The 12,260-nt window shown below is 31.6% G+C and overlaps 1 protein-coding gene across 1 annotated transcript; it reads left to right on the forward strand.

Moving 5' to 3' along the window:
• The first annotated feature begins 2,260 nt into the window (after window positions 1-2,260).
• LOC21409224 (G2/mitotic-specific cyclin-2) lies at window positions 2,261-5,820 on the forward strand. The gene is made up of 11 exons (XM_024177076.1): window positions 2,261-2,452; window positions 2,582-2,699; window positions 2,845-2,901; window positions 3,330-3,375; window positions 3,506-3,652; window positions 3,747-3,875; window positions 4,210-4,299; window positions 4,417-4,638; window positions 4,760-4,858; window positions 5,030-5,208; window positions 5,340-5,820. Exons 1-11 carry the CDS (start codon window positions 2,398-2,400, stop codon window positions 5,482-5,484), a joined length of 1,287 nt encoding a protein of 428 aa, XP_024032844.1. The 5' UTR covers window positions 2,261-2,397; the 3' UTR covers window positions 5,485-5,820.
• The last annotated feature ends 6,440 nt before the right edge of the window (window positions 5,821-12,260 follow it).

A 12,260-nucleotide genomic window follows, 5' to 3' on the forward strand; every position in this document is an offset into this window, starting at 1 on the left:
TTTTAGAAGAAAAAACACGGGAAAAAAAAAAAAAAAAAAAAACAGATAATTGTGTGTTTTTAATACAAGAGAAACATATTATGGTCCATCTCTCTCTCTCTCCCTCTCTTTCTCTCTTTCTTAATTTTGAATTGCATCTTTGATAATATAAAAGAAAAAAGGAATGTGGTGAACTCTTGGGATACCGGCTCAAAGGAAAAGGGAATATTTACCATTTTATACTCTGTTTTAGATTTATTCAAAAATTATAGTTTTGATTTTTGATTTTAACCTTCAAATTAGATTTAATACATAAATTTATATCTTTTTACGGTCAACGTGTGATTTTAATCTTGAAAATACTTAAAATACTCTGGAATAAAAATGGTAAATGAAAAAAAATTATTAAAAAAATTAAACTTACAATTTTGACCTTAAAATATGCAAAATACTCTTGAAAAATATTTTTTTTGTGTTTTTTATTCTTATTTTTGTAATATTAGAAAGTTTTTTAGTTTTTTTTTCTTTTCTAACAATAGTTTAGTAGGTTAAAAATTAATTAATGACTGAGATAAGATAATAGATATATATATTAAATGCAATTTAAAGTTATATATCTAATGAGGTAAAAAATTGAAAATATAATATATGGTATAAAAATATAAATATCTCAATTAAAATTTGAGGAAAAAGGCGAATAGAGTTTACCCGTTGTTTTATTTTTGGGCTCACTCTCTCTTCTTTTCTCTCACTTTCTGACAGTGGAATGAATCATAACAAGAAAACCAAATCAAGCAAATGACGTGTGATATTTAGCAAAAAGGTGGAAGAAAAAGTGTGATACATGTGATCCGCCTAATACATCCAAATTTCTTCTTATGATTAGTTTTTTTTCCCTTATTCTTAAATACTTCTTTTCTTATTCTTTGTTTGCTCTTGTACATCGCAGTTATTAACTTCCCTATTATCTTTATTTATTTTTTTATTTTTACTTCTTTTATCATGATCCAATAAATATAGTTCGATATAAAGTTATCTTGCGAACCATTGAAAAGAAAATGAAATATTTCTTCTACAACAAAAAAAGAAATCAAAAAAATCGATCACGTGACAATATTATTCTAATAAATACAAACATGAAAAATTGTTTTCCGCGTCTTATTAAATTAGATTGAAATGAATTTGCATAGGTCAAATCAAACATTATAAACTTACCACAAAAAATGTAAATAATATAAACAACACTTTTTTTATTTTTTAATTACCTTGGTTTGTATTGGGCATCTGTAGAACACTACTAGATACATTCCTCTCATGACTCATATACATATAAACGTATCTAATTCTTCTCTTTTTAAATATGCATTCCTATTATGTCACATAAGGATAAGAGCATTTATTTATTTTTTCTATTACATTACATAAGAGTATCTTTTTTCCCCCCTCTCTATATATATTTCTATTATGTTGGTTAAGAATATCTATTTTCTTTTTGCCCCTATAGTTACATAAGAATATCTATATAGATTCACTTTTATTATGTTACATGAAAATACAAATTCTTCTCCCCTATAGATACATTCCTATCATGTTACATGAGAGTATCTATTCCCCCCTAAATATACATTCCTATATATTCCATAGGAATATCTATTTTTTCTCCCCTGAGAATACATACCTATTATGTCATATAAGATTTTTTATTTATAGAATTTTTCATGCAAGATAAAAGTATCTATTTTTTCCCCTGAAGGTAGTAGTAAGATTCATTCTTACTATGTCACATATAAGTAAATAATATATATATAGATATATATATACACACCCAATTTTAAGAAATAAAAGAGTAATCTAATTTATTTATGGGGATTATTAACTTTTTATTTTAAAAGTGAGAGCGGACCAGAAAACAAAGTGCAAATGGGGTGGAGCGCGTCCAAGAGGACGAGATGGAGTAAAAAGCAAGCCCCAACCAACTGGAAAAGAAATCCGACAAAACCAATCATTGGTCCCATAAATTAACCTACTATTAAATCATAAAAGAAAAAAGAAAAATATTTATGGACAATTTATTTTGAAATCAGATGCGGCAGGCCACATGCCAAGTCCAAGTGACCGTTATTAGGACAAAGTAAAAATGGCATATGGCTAAAAAAAACAAAAAAAAACAAAAAAAGTCATCATCCAACGGTCATATTTCACTAGCCGTTACGTTTGAAAAAAGGCCAACAAATACCCTCTCACTATTTGTTTTCTGAGCTTCTTAGATCAGAAGAAGAAGAAGAAGAAGAAGAGCTTCCTTTATTTCTACTCTCTCCTTAAATTTTTCTTTCTACTCCAGATGAATTAAGGCTCTTCTTGTTCTTCATCGTCACATTCAAATACCCACTTCGGGTTTAGTTCAAAGAGAGGAAAAAAATGGTTCTTTCTGACCAGAACAGCCAGAATCTGATCAGATCCACAAGCTTTCAAGGTGGGTTCCGCCGTTTGATTTGATCAAACTTTGATTTTAACTTAAAACATGAAGTGAAAATGGTGTGTGAAGTCTTATAATATTCTGACTTGGGTTTTTTTTTTTTTTTTTGGTGAAAAAATTGTGTAGAACATGTGAAGTTTGGGCAGGAGATTAGGCAAAACAGGAGGGCATTAGCGGCCATTAATCAGAGTTTAGTGGGAGGTCAACCATACCCTTGTGTTGTTAACAAGAGAGCCTTCTCTGAGTAATTTTTTTTAATAAATTTTTCTCATTTTCTTTTCTCCTGTATTTTTATTTTCTGGTTTTGTTTCTTAATTTTTTAGTATTATCTCTTTCTGAAATTGGGGGTTTTTTTTTTCTTTGTTTTTGAATTTTGCTTGCTTCTTCAGAAATCAGGAAATTAGTGAAAAGAAGCAGGCAGGTCCAGCTCATAGACCAATTACCAGGTTAGATTTTTCACCCAATTCTTTTATTTTTTTTTCCTCTATTGTTTGTTTGCCAATCTAAACTTTTATAGGACATTTAGTTTATGGGTTTAGAATCATGATTGACTCTGATTTTTGAAATTTAAATTTTTTATAAGAGAAAAATACTGTAGAGAATCAAAAACTATGATTCAGAATCAAGAACGAACCCTTAAAACAAACATCCCACGAATATAAGAGACTTGACTTGATATCAACATTGATCATACTTACTCATTTCAAGAACATGAAAGCACTGAAATTCATGTTTAATGGTTCTCACCTTCCTTTTGTCTGTTGTTTGTCTGCCAAAACATTAAAAGAGGAAGAAATCAAAATTTCAAAACGTGAATCAAACTTAGATGTAAAATTCAGGTTAATTTGAAATTTTGCGTCTATCTTTTTAATAGGAGGTTTGCTGCACAAATTTCAAGCACAAAACAATCTTGCCTTGAGGTGACTATTTCTCTCTCTCTCTCTCTCTGTCTCTCTCTCTCTCTCTCTCTAGCGCTCTCTAAAATTGCTTCGTGATTGGCATATAAAGACATATGCAAATGTTAGTGACTAATGGTGAAAGTCCACCCAGGAAACAAAAAAGAAGACAACTAATTCATCATCAGTCTCAAACCCAAATGTATTTGGTGAGAGCATTTTCATAGATGAGGAATGCAAGTCCCCTCAAGATCAGCCAGTTCCCATGTTCTTGGAACAACCAGAAGAAACCCATCATATGGTTGGTATCTCTTAATTTCTTAAGACTTAGATTTACTAGACTGGATTTTGTTGTTGGGAAATCCCATTTAAGTGACATTCTCATATCTGTTTAGGAGGAGGTTGAAATGGAGGATATAGCTCTAGAAGAGCCCATTGCGGATATTGATAGCTGCGACACAAAGAACCCGCTTGCCGTTGTTGATTATGTTGAGGATCTTTATGCTTTCTATAGGAAAATGGAGGTAAATCCCATGGTTCAAATAAGTCCTTTGTTCTATTCCTATTAATTGTACAAGGAGTTGAAATTTATTAGCTCAAATTGGTATTTTGCTTAAAAGAAAGTCTTTTTTTAAGGGGTTCGGGATTTGAACTCTAGACCTTGGAATATTATTAAGTTTGTTGCGATATTTTACTGCTACACTAAGCATAAAAGGATGTCTTTCACTATGGCTTCATTTGAAATAAATCATTTGTCCTTTTTTTTTTCTTTTGAATGGTTAGGGATTTCGAACTCTAGACCTTAGAACATTAGCATAAAAGAATGCTTGATTTGACAAAATCTTTTTTCCTATGCAGGGGCCAAGCTGTGTTTCACCCAATTACATGGCACAACAATATGACATTAATGAGAAGATGAGGGCTATATTAATTGACTGGCTTATTGAGGTATACTAATTTTCCTAAAATGGTAATTGGGTTAAAATAAATTCGACATCGAAAAATGCCTGTGACGCGGAGTACACAGACTGTTCTTTTTAATCCGCTTTTCTTCAATCAAAACAGGTGCATGACAAGTTTGCGCTCATGAAAGAAACATTGTTTCTGACTGTTAATCTGATAGATAGATTTTTATCTAAGCAAACAGTAGTAAGAAAGAAACTTCAGTTGGTTGGACTTGTTTCCATGCTTTTGGCATGCAAATACGAGGAAGTTTCTGTTCCTGTTGTAGGTGATTTGATTGTCATATCAGACAAGGCTTACACAAGGGAACAAGTTCTTGAAATGGTAAATTTCTTCTTCTGTTTTGCTTCTTATTATCCTAGTTGGGCACATAAATTAATTGATTAGCAAAGTTAAAATTTACACATTAATTTGACTTTCATTTCTGCAAAACTAAATCCTACAGGAGAATTTGATGCTCAACACATTGCAGTTCAACATGTCAGTTCCAACACCTTATGTCTTTATGAGAAGGTTCCTCAAGGCTGCTCAATCTGACAAAAAGGTCAGTTTTTCAACATCTTATAAAATTAGTTACATTTCAATTGAAGTGGAAGTAGTCGACTAGACATCTTTCAGTAACTTCAAATAAACATCTATTATCAATAATATTTGTTCATTTTGACTATATGATTATAGTAACATCTTGCTATAATAACCTATGATCTCAAAACAGCTTGAAGTACTATCCTTCTTCTTGATCGAGCTTTCGCTGGTGGAGCATGAGATGCTCAAGTTTCTGCCATCTTTGTTGGCTGCCGCAGCAATCTACACCGCTCAATGTACTCTTTACGGGTTAAAGCAGTGGAGTAGGACCTGTGAATGGCACACAAACTACTCAGAAGACCAGCTCCTGTGAGTATATTCATTCTTCTCATCATCCAATTTTACTAAAAACAATTTTACCAATGAAACGCAGTAAGCTCATGAAATCATAAGAACTTTGTAGTGATGATGCGTGTTTCCGTTGTGCGAATCATTCGCAGAGAATGCTCGAGATTGATGGTGGGGTTCCATCAGAAGGCAGCAACAGGAAGACTAACAGGAGTACATAGGAAGTATTCAACATCTAAGTTTGCATACACTTCAAAATGTGAACCGGCAAACTTTCTATTGCAGACTCAGCTATAGCTATAGCAGCAGCCCATGTATAGCTATATATAGTAGCTACACACTAACAATAACCAACCAACCAACCAACCGTGATAACTGTTTGATTCTGATTGTGATGATCTGGGTTGGTGGGGATTGGAATTTAAATATGCACATAATAATTCAGCAACTTGGGGGAAATTAAATTGGTATATTATTATTCTATCGAGATATTTCTATTCTAATGTACCCGGTTGTTAATTGCTCTACAGCCATATTATATTGTATTTTTGTTCTATGTTCCAATTGATCATAATACTCATTGTTTGTAGTTTTATTGTTCACTTTGGACAATAATGTGACAATTATACACACCACAAGACGGTTTTTTGTTTTATGTTTTGGCAGACTTTTATTATTAGAGACGCCTTCTCCTTCTTTGTTTCATCTAGTTTGCACTTGCTTACACATAACTGGCACTTGCTTACACAATTGGCACTTGATTACACATAACTTTTCTTTTTTCATTTTCGAGTATTAAGGCAACACAACATAAAATATTGAAGAAAATATTGAAAATTCTGAGCTACGAAAAAAAAAGTATATATATCTTGATCTTGATCTTCATGTCTTTATAATTAGTAAACTTTTTTTTCCTCTTTTTGTCTTTTTTTGTTTTTTACTCAACTACATTTGTTTGCTTTTCATCGTCCTCCACAAGTAGCCAACATAAAACTTTAAGATTGATAATTTTACCCGTTAACTCATTTATTTCATGGGCACCGTCTTAAACAAGACAAAGAAAAACTTATTTAAATGGATGCAAGCGATAAACAACATTTTTTTTCCTTTTTGTCATTTTTTTTACTCGGCTATATTTATTGCTTTTTACTGTCTTTGTATTCATACTTAACTAACATCTATAACTTTGGGATGACCATTTTATCCTTTAACTCATTTACTTGCAGGGACTCGCCTTAAACGAGATAACAAAATTTTAACTCGTTGTGGGACACATACAAGAACGAGTTTAGAAATCCTCGACCTTATTCCCTGTTTTTCTGCCCCATTTAATTATATCATATTGTTAAACTATAAATATTTTATATAATATATTATAATATATATGTTAATTTATCAAACAATCCCAAAAGCTTAAGTTATTAGGAGGTGGGCTAACAATAGTGTTATACTTTAATACTCTCCTTCACGTGTGGACTGGATAATAGTCAATCGTGTAAATAAATTAATAAGCCCAACACGTGAATATATTTAAGTCTAAGATATATTAAAAACTCAACATATGATGACAATTTAAATGAGAATAAAGAGTGCAATTACAAGAGTTTAAACTCATAATCTCCTTCTCTGATACTATGAAATCAGAATGAATTTCTGTATTTTTTGAAAAAAAAAAATGTGTACAATCTGTTAGCCCTATTTATCGTACAAGGGAAAAACAAAAAAAGAAACTAATCTCCTAAATTGAGAGCTAATTAAGGACTGTGAATCAGCCAGCTCATCTATAACAATCATCACCTAATTTACAATAAATCACTATAATTTATGCCACTAATTACACTAGGTCAGCCGTGACTCCATCAATATATTATATATTATAATATATAATTTTAAATATGATATATTACATAATATAAATGACAATTCAAAACTATTTCTTCATGTTCTGTATCCTTGTGTTGATTACTTAATTAATATTTATCTGACTACGAAATACTAATTATGTAAATGGCCTTATGAAAATTTATTTTAAAAATTATATAAACTATGTAGATGTAAGAAACAGAGTCGTGTGTGATTTATTTTTAAATTTGTTATTATGTATTTATTATTTAATTAATCGCTTATATTTAATCACTTCAACTAAAATAAACTTAAAAAAAAAAATGAATGGACATAAATGCAAGTGCTTTACAAGTGCAATTTTTGCTAGTACACTAATGAAATGGAGCGCAAAAAAATGCAAGCGCGTTAAACGACGTCGTTCAAACAAAACAATAAAGTTATTTGCCCTGAAAAGTCAACGTTTCACCAACCAAACCAACCGCATCGAAAACAGACAACTTGGAATATTTGATTTTTTTCCCTTTTTGAAAATGGAATATCTGATTTTTTTTTTCTTTCTTTTTCTTCATTTTCGTATGTCCAAGTAGATTCAGATCTTTTGTCACCAGACCCTTTTTTTATTTTATTTATTTATTAAACAAGCCAAATCGTCTAAAACTTGATCAGATACACAACGTAGAATCATATTAGTTCCAATGAAATTAAAAGATGAATGAAAAGCCAAAGCTGTAGGGGATCGAATAGCACTTCCAGCTAGTAGAGGTGGACAATAACCTGAGAATATCGCCAATGATTAATCCTTGTTCCGCGAGCGAGGATCCGCAATTAACCACCTGAGCACCCGTTGCATCAACTTCAAACTCATTAATATGTACACAACATTGTTGGGCGAATAACAATCCTTCACGCTTAGCAACACATTCCCGCTAGGAAAACTGAGAAAGAGCCTGGAAACTTCTTTGCCATACATGCCAAAACAATCCTCGAATTGCTGTGCGATCCGCAGCTGCAATGTTGCTCCGCTTGGTGGCGCATTTTGAAGAGTATCAATATGTTCTTGTAACTGCTTCACTCTTCTAGGCATGTACCTAAATCGGCATGGGTTCCACCCCTTGAGATCCCTTGCACACCGCTGCAGATAATGATTAAATTTTGCCCCCTCCTCGTACATATGCTCCTTCCCACGCGCTTTATATTCATTTGTCATCCACATTGGTTCAAACAAGAACCGTTTACGTTTTCTTAGATCCTCAACGGCCACCGCGCTGCGGATCGCACACCAATTCCAACCATAGTGTGCTGTATAGTCGGAACCATAAAAACCAAGATGCTTGATGCTATAGTTTGGGAACATTTGAATCCAGCTCTCACTATAACAGCCGATCCAAACGTTTCCGAACGTTGTCACCGTCGTCTTAGCCATTGTCCCACGTGAGCTTTGGTCCCTTAAAGCGCAAATCAATTAGATTACACGGATCCACCACTTCCCGAAAGTGATTCATACTAGCATATCTCCTATCACTTCTACCTTCTCTTTCTGTCATGAAAAAAACTTCGCTGAAATCGCCTGCTACAATCCATGGAAGATCAAATAAATCTTTTAATCGCGACGAAAGAGTCCATGAATGGTGTCTCTCACTATGTAACACCCACTTTTCTAACTGACAAAATTCCTAAAAATAGACGTTAGGAATTAACTTGAATATTGTAATGGTGTTATATTTAGTGAATTCTAACATCATATTGAATTTAATTCCGCAAGTGATCGCGACGAGGACTCGAGGTGCTAAGAACAAGTTCATGCCATTATATGAAAATTTTATGTGATTTCATATTTATTCTTATGATTTAATGAATTTGTATAATGTTATGATTTGATAATATGTTTCTTTTTATATGACATATGTACATGATTTATTTTGTGTGTTACTTTGTGGTTTATATGATATGTGATATAGTATTTTAATAGGAGTTAAGAAAGTAAATAAATATAAATTTATACAGTTTGATGTGCCATTGATTATACCCACAAATATCACCATTAGTCCTATATTATACTAGGAACAAATCACAATTACTACCTATGCTCTGGCCAAATTACAATAGGAAGTCTATCCTCATAAAGATACAGTGGAAAAAAAAAGGGTCAGGTTCACGACTATACGTTCTCTTGCCTATTATATACCTTAGTTATGCACATAGTCAAAGGAAGGGGCGAGTAATCATCGTGCAATATGTTCTAGGATTCATTTTTTCAATGACAGCCGTAGTCCCCAATGCACGCCTGTAATATTCAAGAAGATTCTAAAAATAGTTTGGAATTATTGCTCATGATTTTCTTACGTGTTAACAAAAAAAAAATCGATATATTTGTAGAACCCTCATTCTATATCCTCTCAGTTGCCTTGACATATTTTCTTCTCTCTCTCCCTTCCTCTTTTCTCACGTTCCTGAAAATCACAAGAGAACCTCCATAATCAGCCATCAAGCTCATCTCTTAATCTTTCTTTTGAATTCTCCTAGCAATCAAGATAAAGGAAATCATTAAGGTATGATTCCTCTTATTATTTATTCTTATGGTTTTGAATTCTTTAAGGGTACGGAATTTGATTGTCAATAATGGCTTTTGTTTGAGAAGGAGGAGAGGTATGAGATGATGTTTGAATGAGGCTATACCACTGCTATGTTACTTATGGTATTACGTATATGGGTGGATGGGTGACTGTGTTTGTTTTCTTTTTAATAATTTTCATACCGCTATATTCTTATTTATTTAATTAATCATTTTCAAGTTATCGATTTTATTTAGAGGAATCATATATAGACTTGTATATATATTGTGTCAGATGCTCGGATATCTTATTTCATTGGCCTTATTGCACCCTAGTTTAAGAAGTCAAAAATTTTGGACGTGTCTAGGAGTGATTACATGCATACTTCTATGTTTCTGTGTAATAGAAATATGTCATAAGGTTGAATAATAGATGGAGTGTTGTTTATACATGTTGAGGATGATGGTTTTGTATTTTATAGAATTTTTAGTGAATTTTCGTCCTAGTTTGAGTGCTGGAATTTCTCCAGGTTTCATGTCTGATTTTAAAATAGGGTTTCAGGAAGCAAACGAACTCCGTTTTTAACAAATTAGATACCGTTGGAAAGCTCTAGATGTCTAATTTAATATGAAATTAGTTTCAGGTCATTTGGAGTTATATGTGAACTGTTATGAGTTTTTAAAGGAGTAAAGGTTAGGCTGCCAGTTTTTGTTAAGTTTTGTGATTTTGTGTAATCAGTGGGTTTTTATATCTTGATATTAATGAATAGTGAGAATTGTATATTAAACATTGTTTTAACGTGATCAATATATTTGATTAGTTGTTAAGACTTTTTAGTAATCTTATTTATGATTTATAGCATGAACGGTTCTAGAGGCGAGCACCCGAGGACCTCATTCGTCGCGTCACGGTTGCAAAATTTAAAAAGATTAAGTAAGGCGCTCAAGTAAGTACACTCTCACCTGCAACATGAATTGAAGAATTGAGAAGTATATGATTTTGATGTTTATGATGATGTTATGACATTTTTAATAATCCTCTTATGATGACGTTTTAAAAAAAATGTATATATGTATTTTTATGTTTTTAAATGGCGTTGTACACCCTTGATGTGACCGGTGAGCAGTCTTATTGCCACGGTTGGTATGAGATTTGCTACCCCATGCTTTCCGTGGCTAGCGCGCTATGATGGTACAACGTCGGGCCCAATATATGATGGATTTTAAAGTTTAAACATGTTCAAAAATAATTATTCTCATGATGATGTTTATTGTTGATGAATAAAAATGTTCATTTAAATTTGTGAGAATTAAGTGTCTTACTAAACCCTTGCTTATATAAGTTATTTCATGTTGCAGACAATCTAAAGGGTAAGATGTAGCCATGGAGAATATTGGAGCGGATACGAGCTATGCGTGATAGGAAAACAGGAAAAACGATCATGGGATGAAAGTGCTTAATGTTAAACAAAGTTTTTACTTTTTACTTTTATTGTTTTGAAACTTTGGTTTATGGTGATTTTGATTTGAAGAATATTTTAGACTTTATAGATTTTAATAACTAAGTTGAACCGAAGGTTATTTTATTTTTCTTTGAGAAAGTTCAAAAATTTTAAAGATAATATGTTTAAAAAAAATCTAGACTTTTCTTTAAATTATTCAAAATAAAGTGTTTCAAATTTAATAATTTTTCACATTTTTTAAGAAGTAAATGTTTAAAAATTAAGATAATTATGACGGTTGGTGAGAGGTTTTGACACACTATGAGTTGGGTTTCCGTAGAAACGGGTAAAGCGCCACCATCCTTCACTAGTAAACTGTACAAAAGCATCACCGTGAAAGCAAGAGTAATTCTGGACTTGCACCTCAATATCTTCATTCCACATCAACATAATTGGCATAAAAAGCCGCTATAAAATCCCAACCTTCTTTTAACCGACTCTGCCACCTCGGCATACAATCTAGTTTCCATGAGAAAAACTAGACTAGAGGAAGTATCTCAGATTAAGAGGACGTTTAATTGGAGGATTTAAATTATGTGATTTGAATTATTTTTAATTTATGTGAATTTTTTATGAGAAAAAATACTGTAATAAACCATGAATCATGATTCAAATCAAGAAACAAATTCAGTTACCAATCATCCTCTAAGTTTCAAAATTTGTCGAATGCCAGGGGATTCACCAACCCCTGAAGATTCCAAACAGTGGCACTCATGGCGTCAAAACAAAAACAAATAAATTTTATTAGCAAATTGCCAAATTATATCAAAATTCCAACAATCTAACTCGAGAAAAGAAAAAAAAAACAAAATAGATAACATCAAAAAAACAGTCTCCATTCAAGAAAAAACGTCAAAAAACAATGTGAATTAAACAATAACGTTAATATTAAAAATCTAACCTTAATATTCCACATCAATAACTTTTTTTACCCACTCATGTAAAATAAAATAAAATAAAATGAATAAAAATAAAAATAAAAACTTTATTTCAGTTTTATATACAGATAAAGCCTCTAATTGACACCAAATTAAAATTGTACATATATATTTTTTTTTTAAATATGTATATTTTTTATAATATATATATAATATAAGAAGACATTTATAATTTATTTATATATTTAAATATATATATATATATATATATATATATGTATATGCGTGTGTGTGTGG

Source organism: Morus notabilis, unplaced genomic scaffold (assembly GCF_000414095.1).
Source record: "Morus notabilis unplaced genomic scaffold, ASM41409v2 Scaffold384, whole genome shotgun sequence".
In the NCBI taxonomy this organism is placed as follows: Eukaryota; Viridiplantae; Streptophyta; class Magnoliopsida; order Rosales; family Moraceae; genus Morus; species Morus notabilis.

Coding starts and splice junctions, on each gene's coding strand:
- LOC21409224 (XM_024177076.1), top strand. CDS start 2,398: ATGGTTCTTTCTGACCAGAACAGCCAGAATCTGATCAGATCCACAAGC. Junction 2,453..2,581: donor CAGATCCACAAGCTTTCAAG/GTGGGTTCCGCC, acceptor AAAATTGTGTAG/AACATGTGAAGTTTGGGCAG. Junction 3,653..3,746: donor CAGAAGAAACCCATCATATG/GTTGGTATCTCT, acceptor ATATCTGTTTAG/GAGGAGGTTGAAATGGAGGA.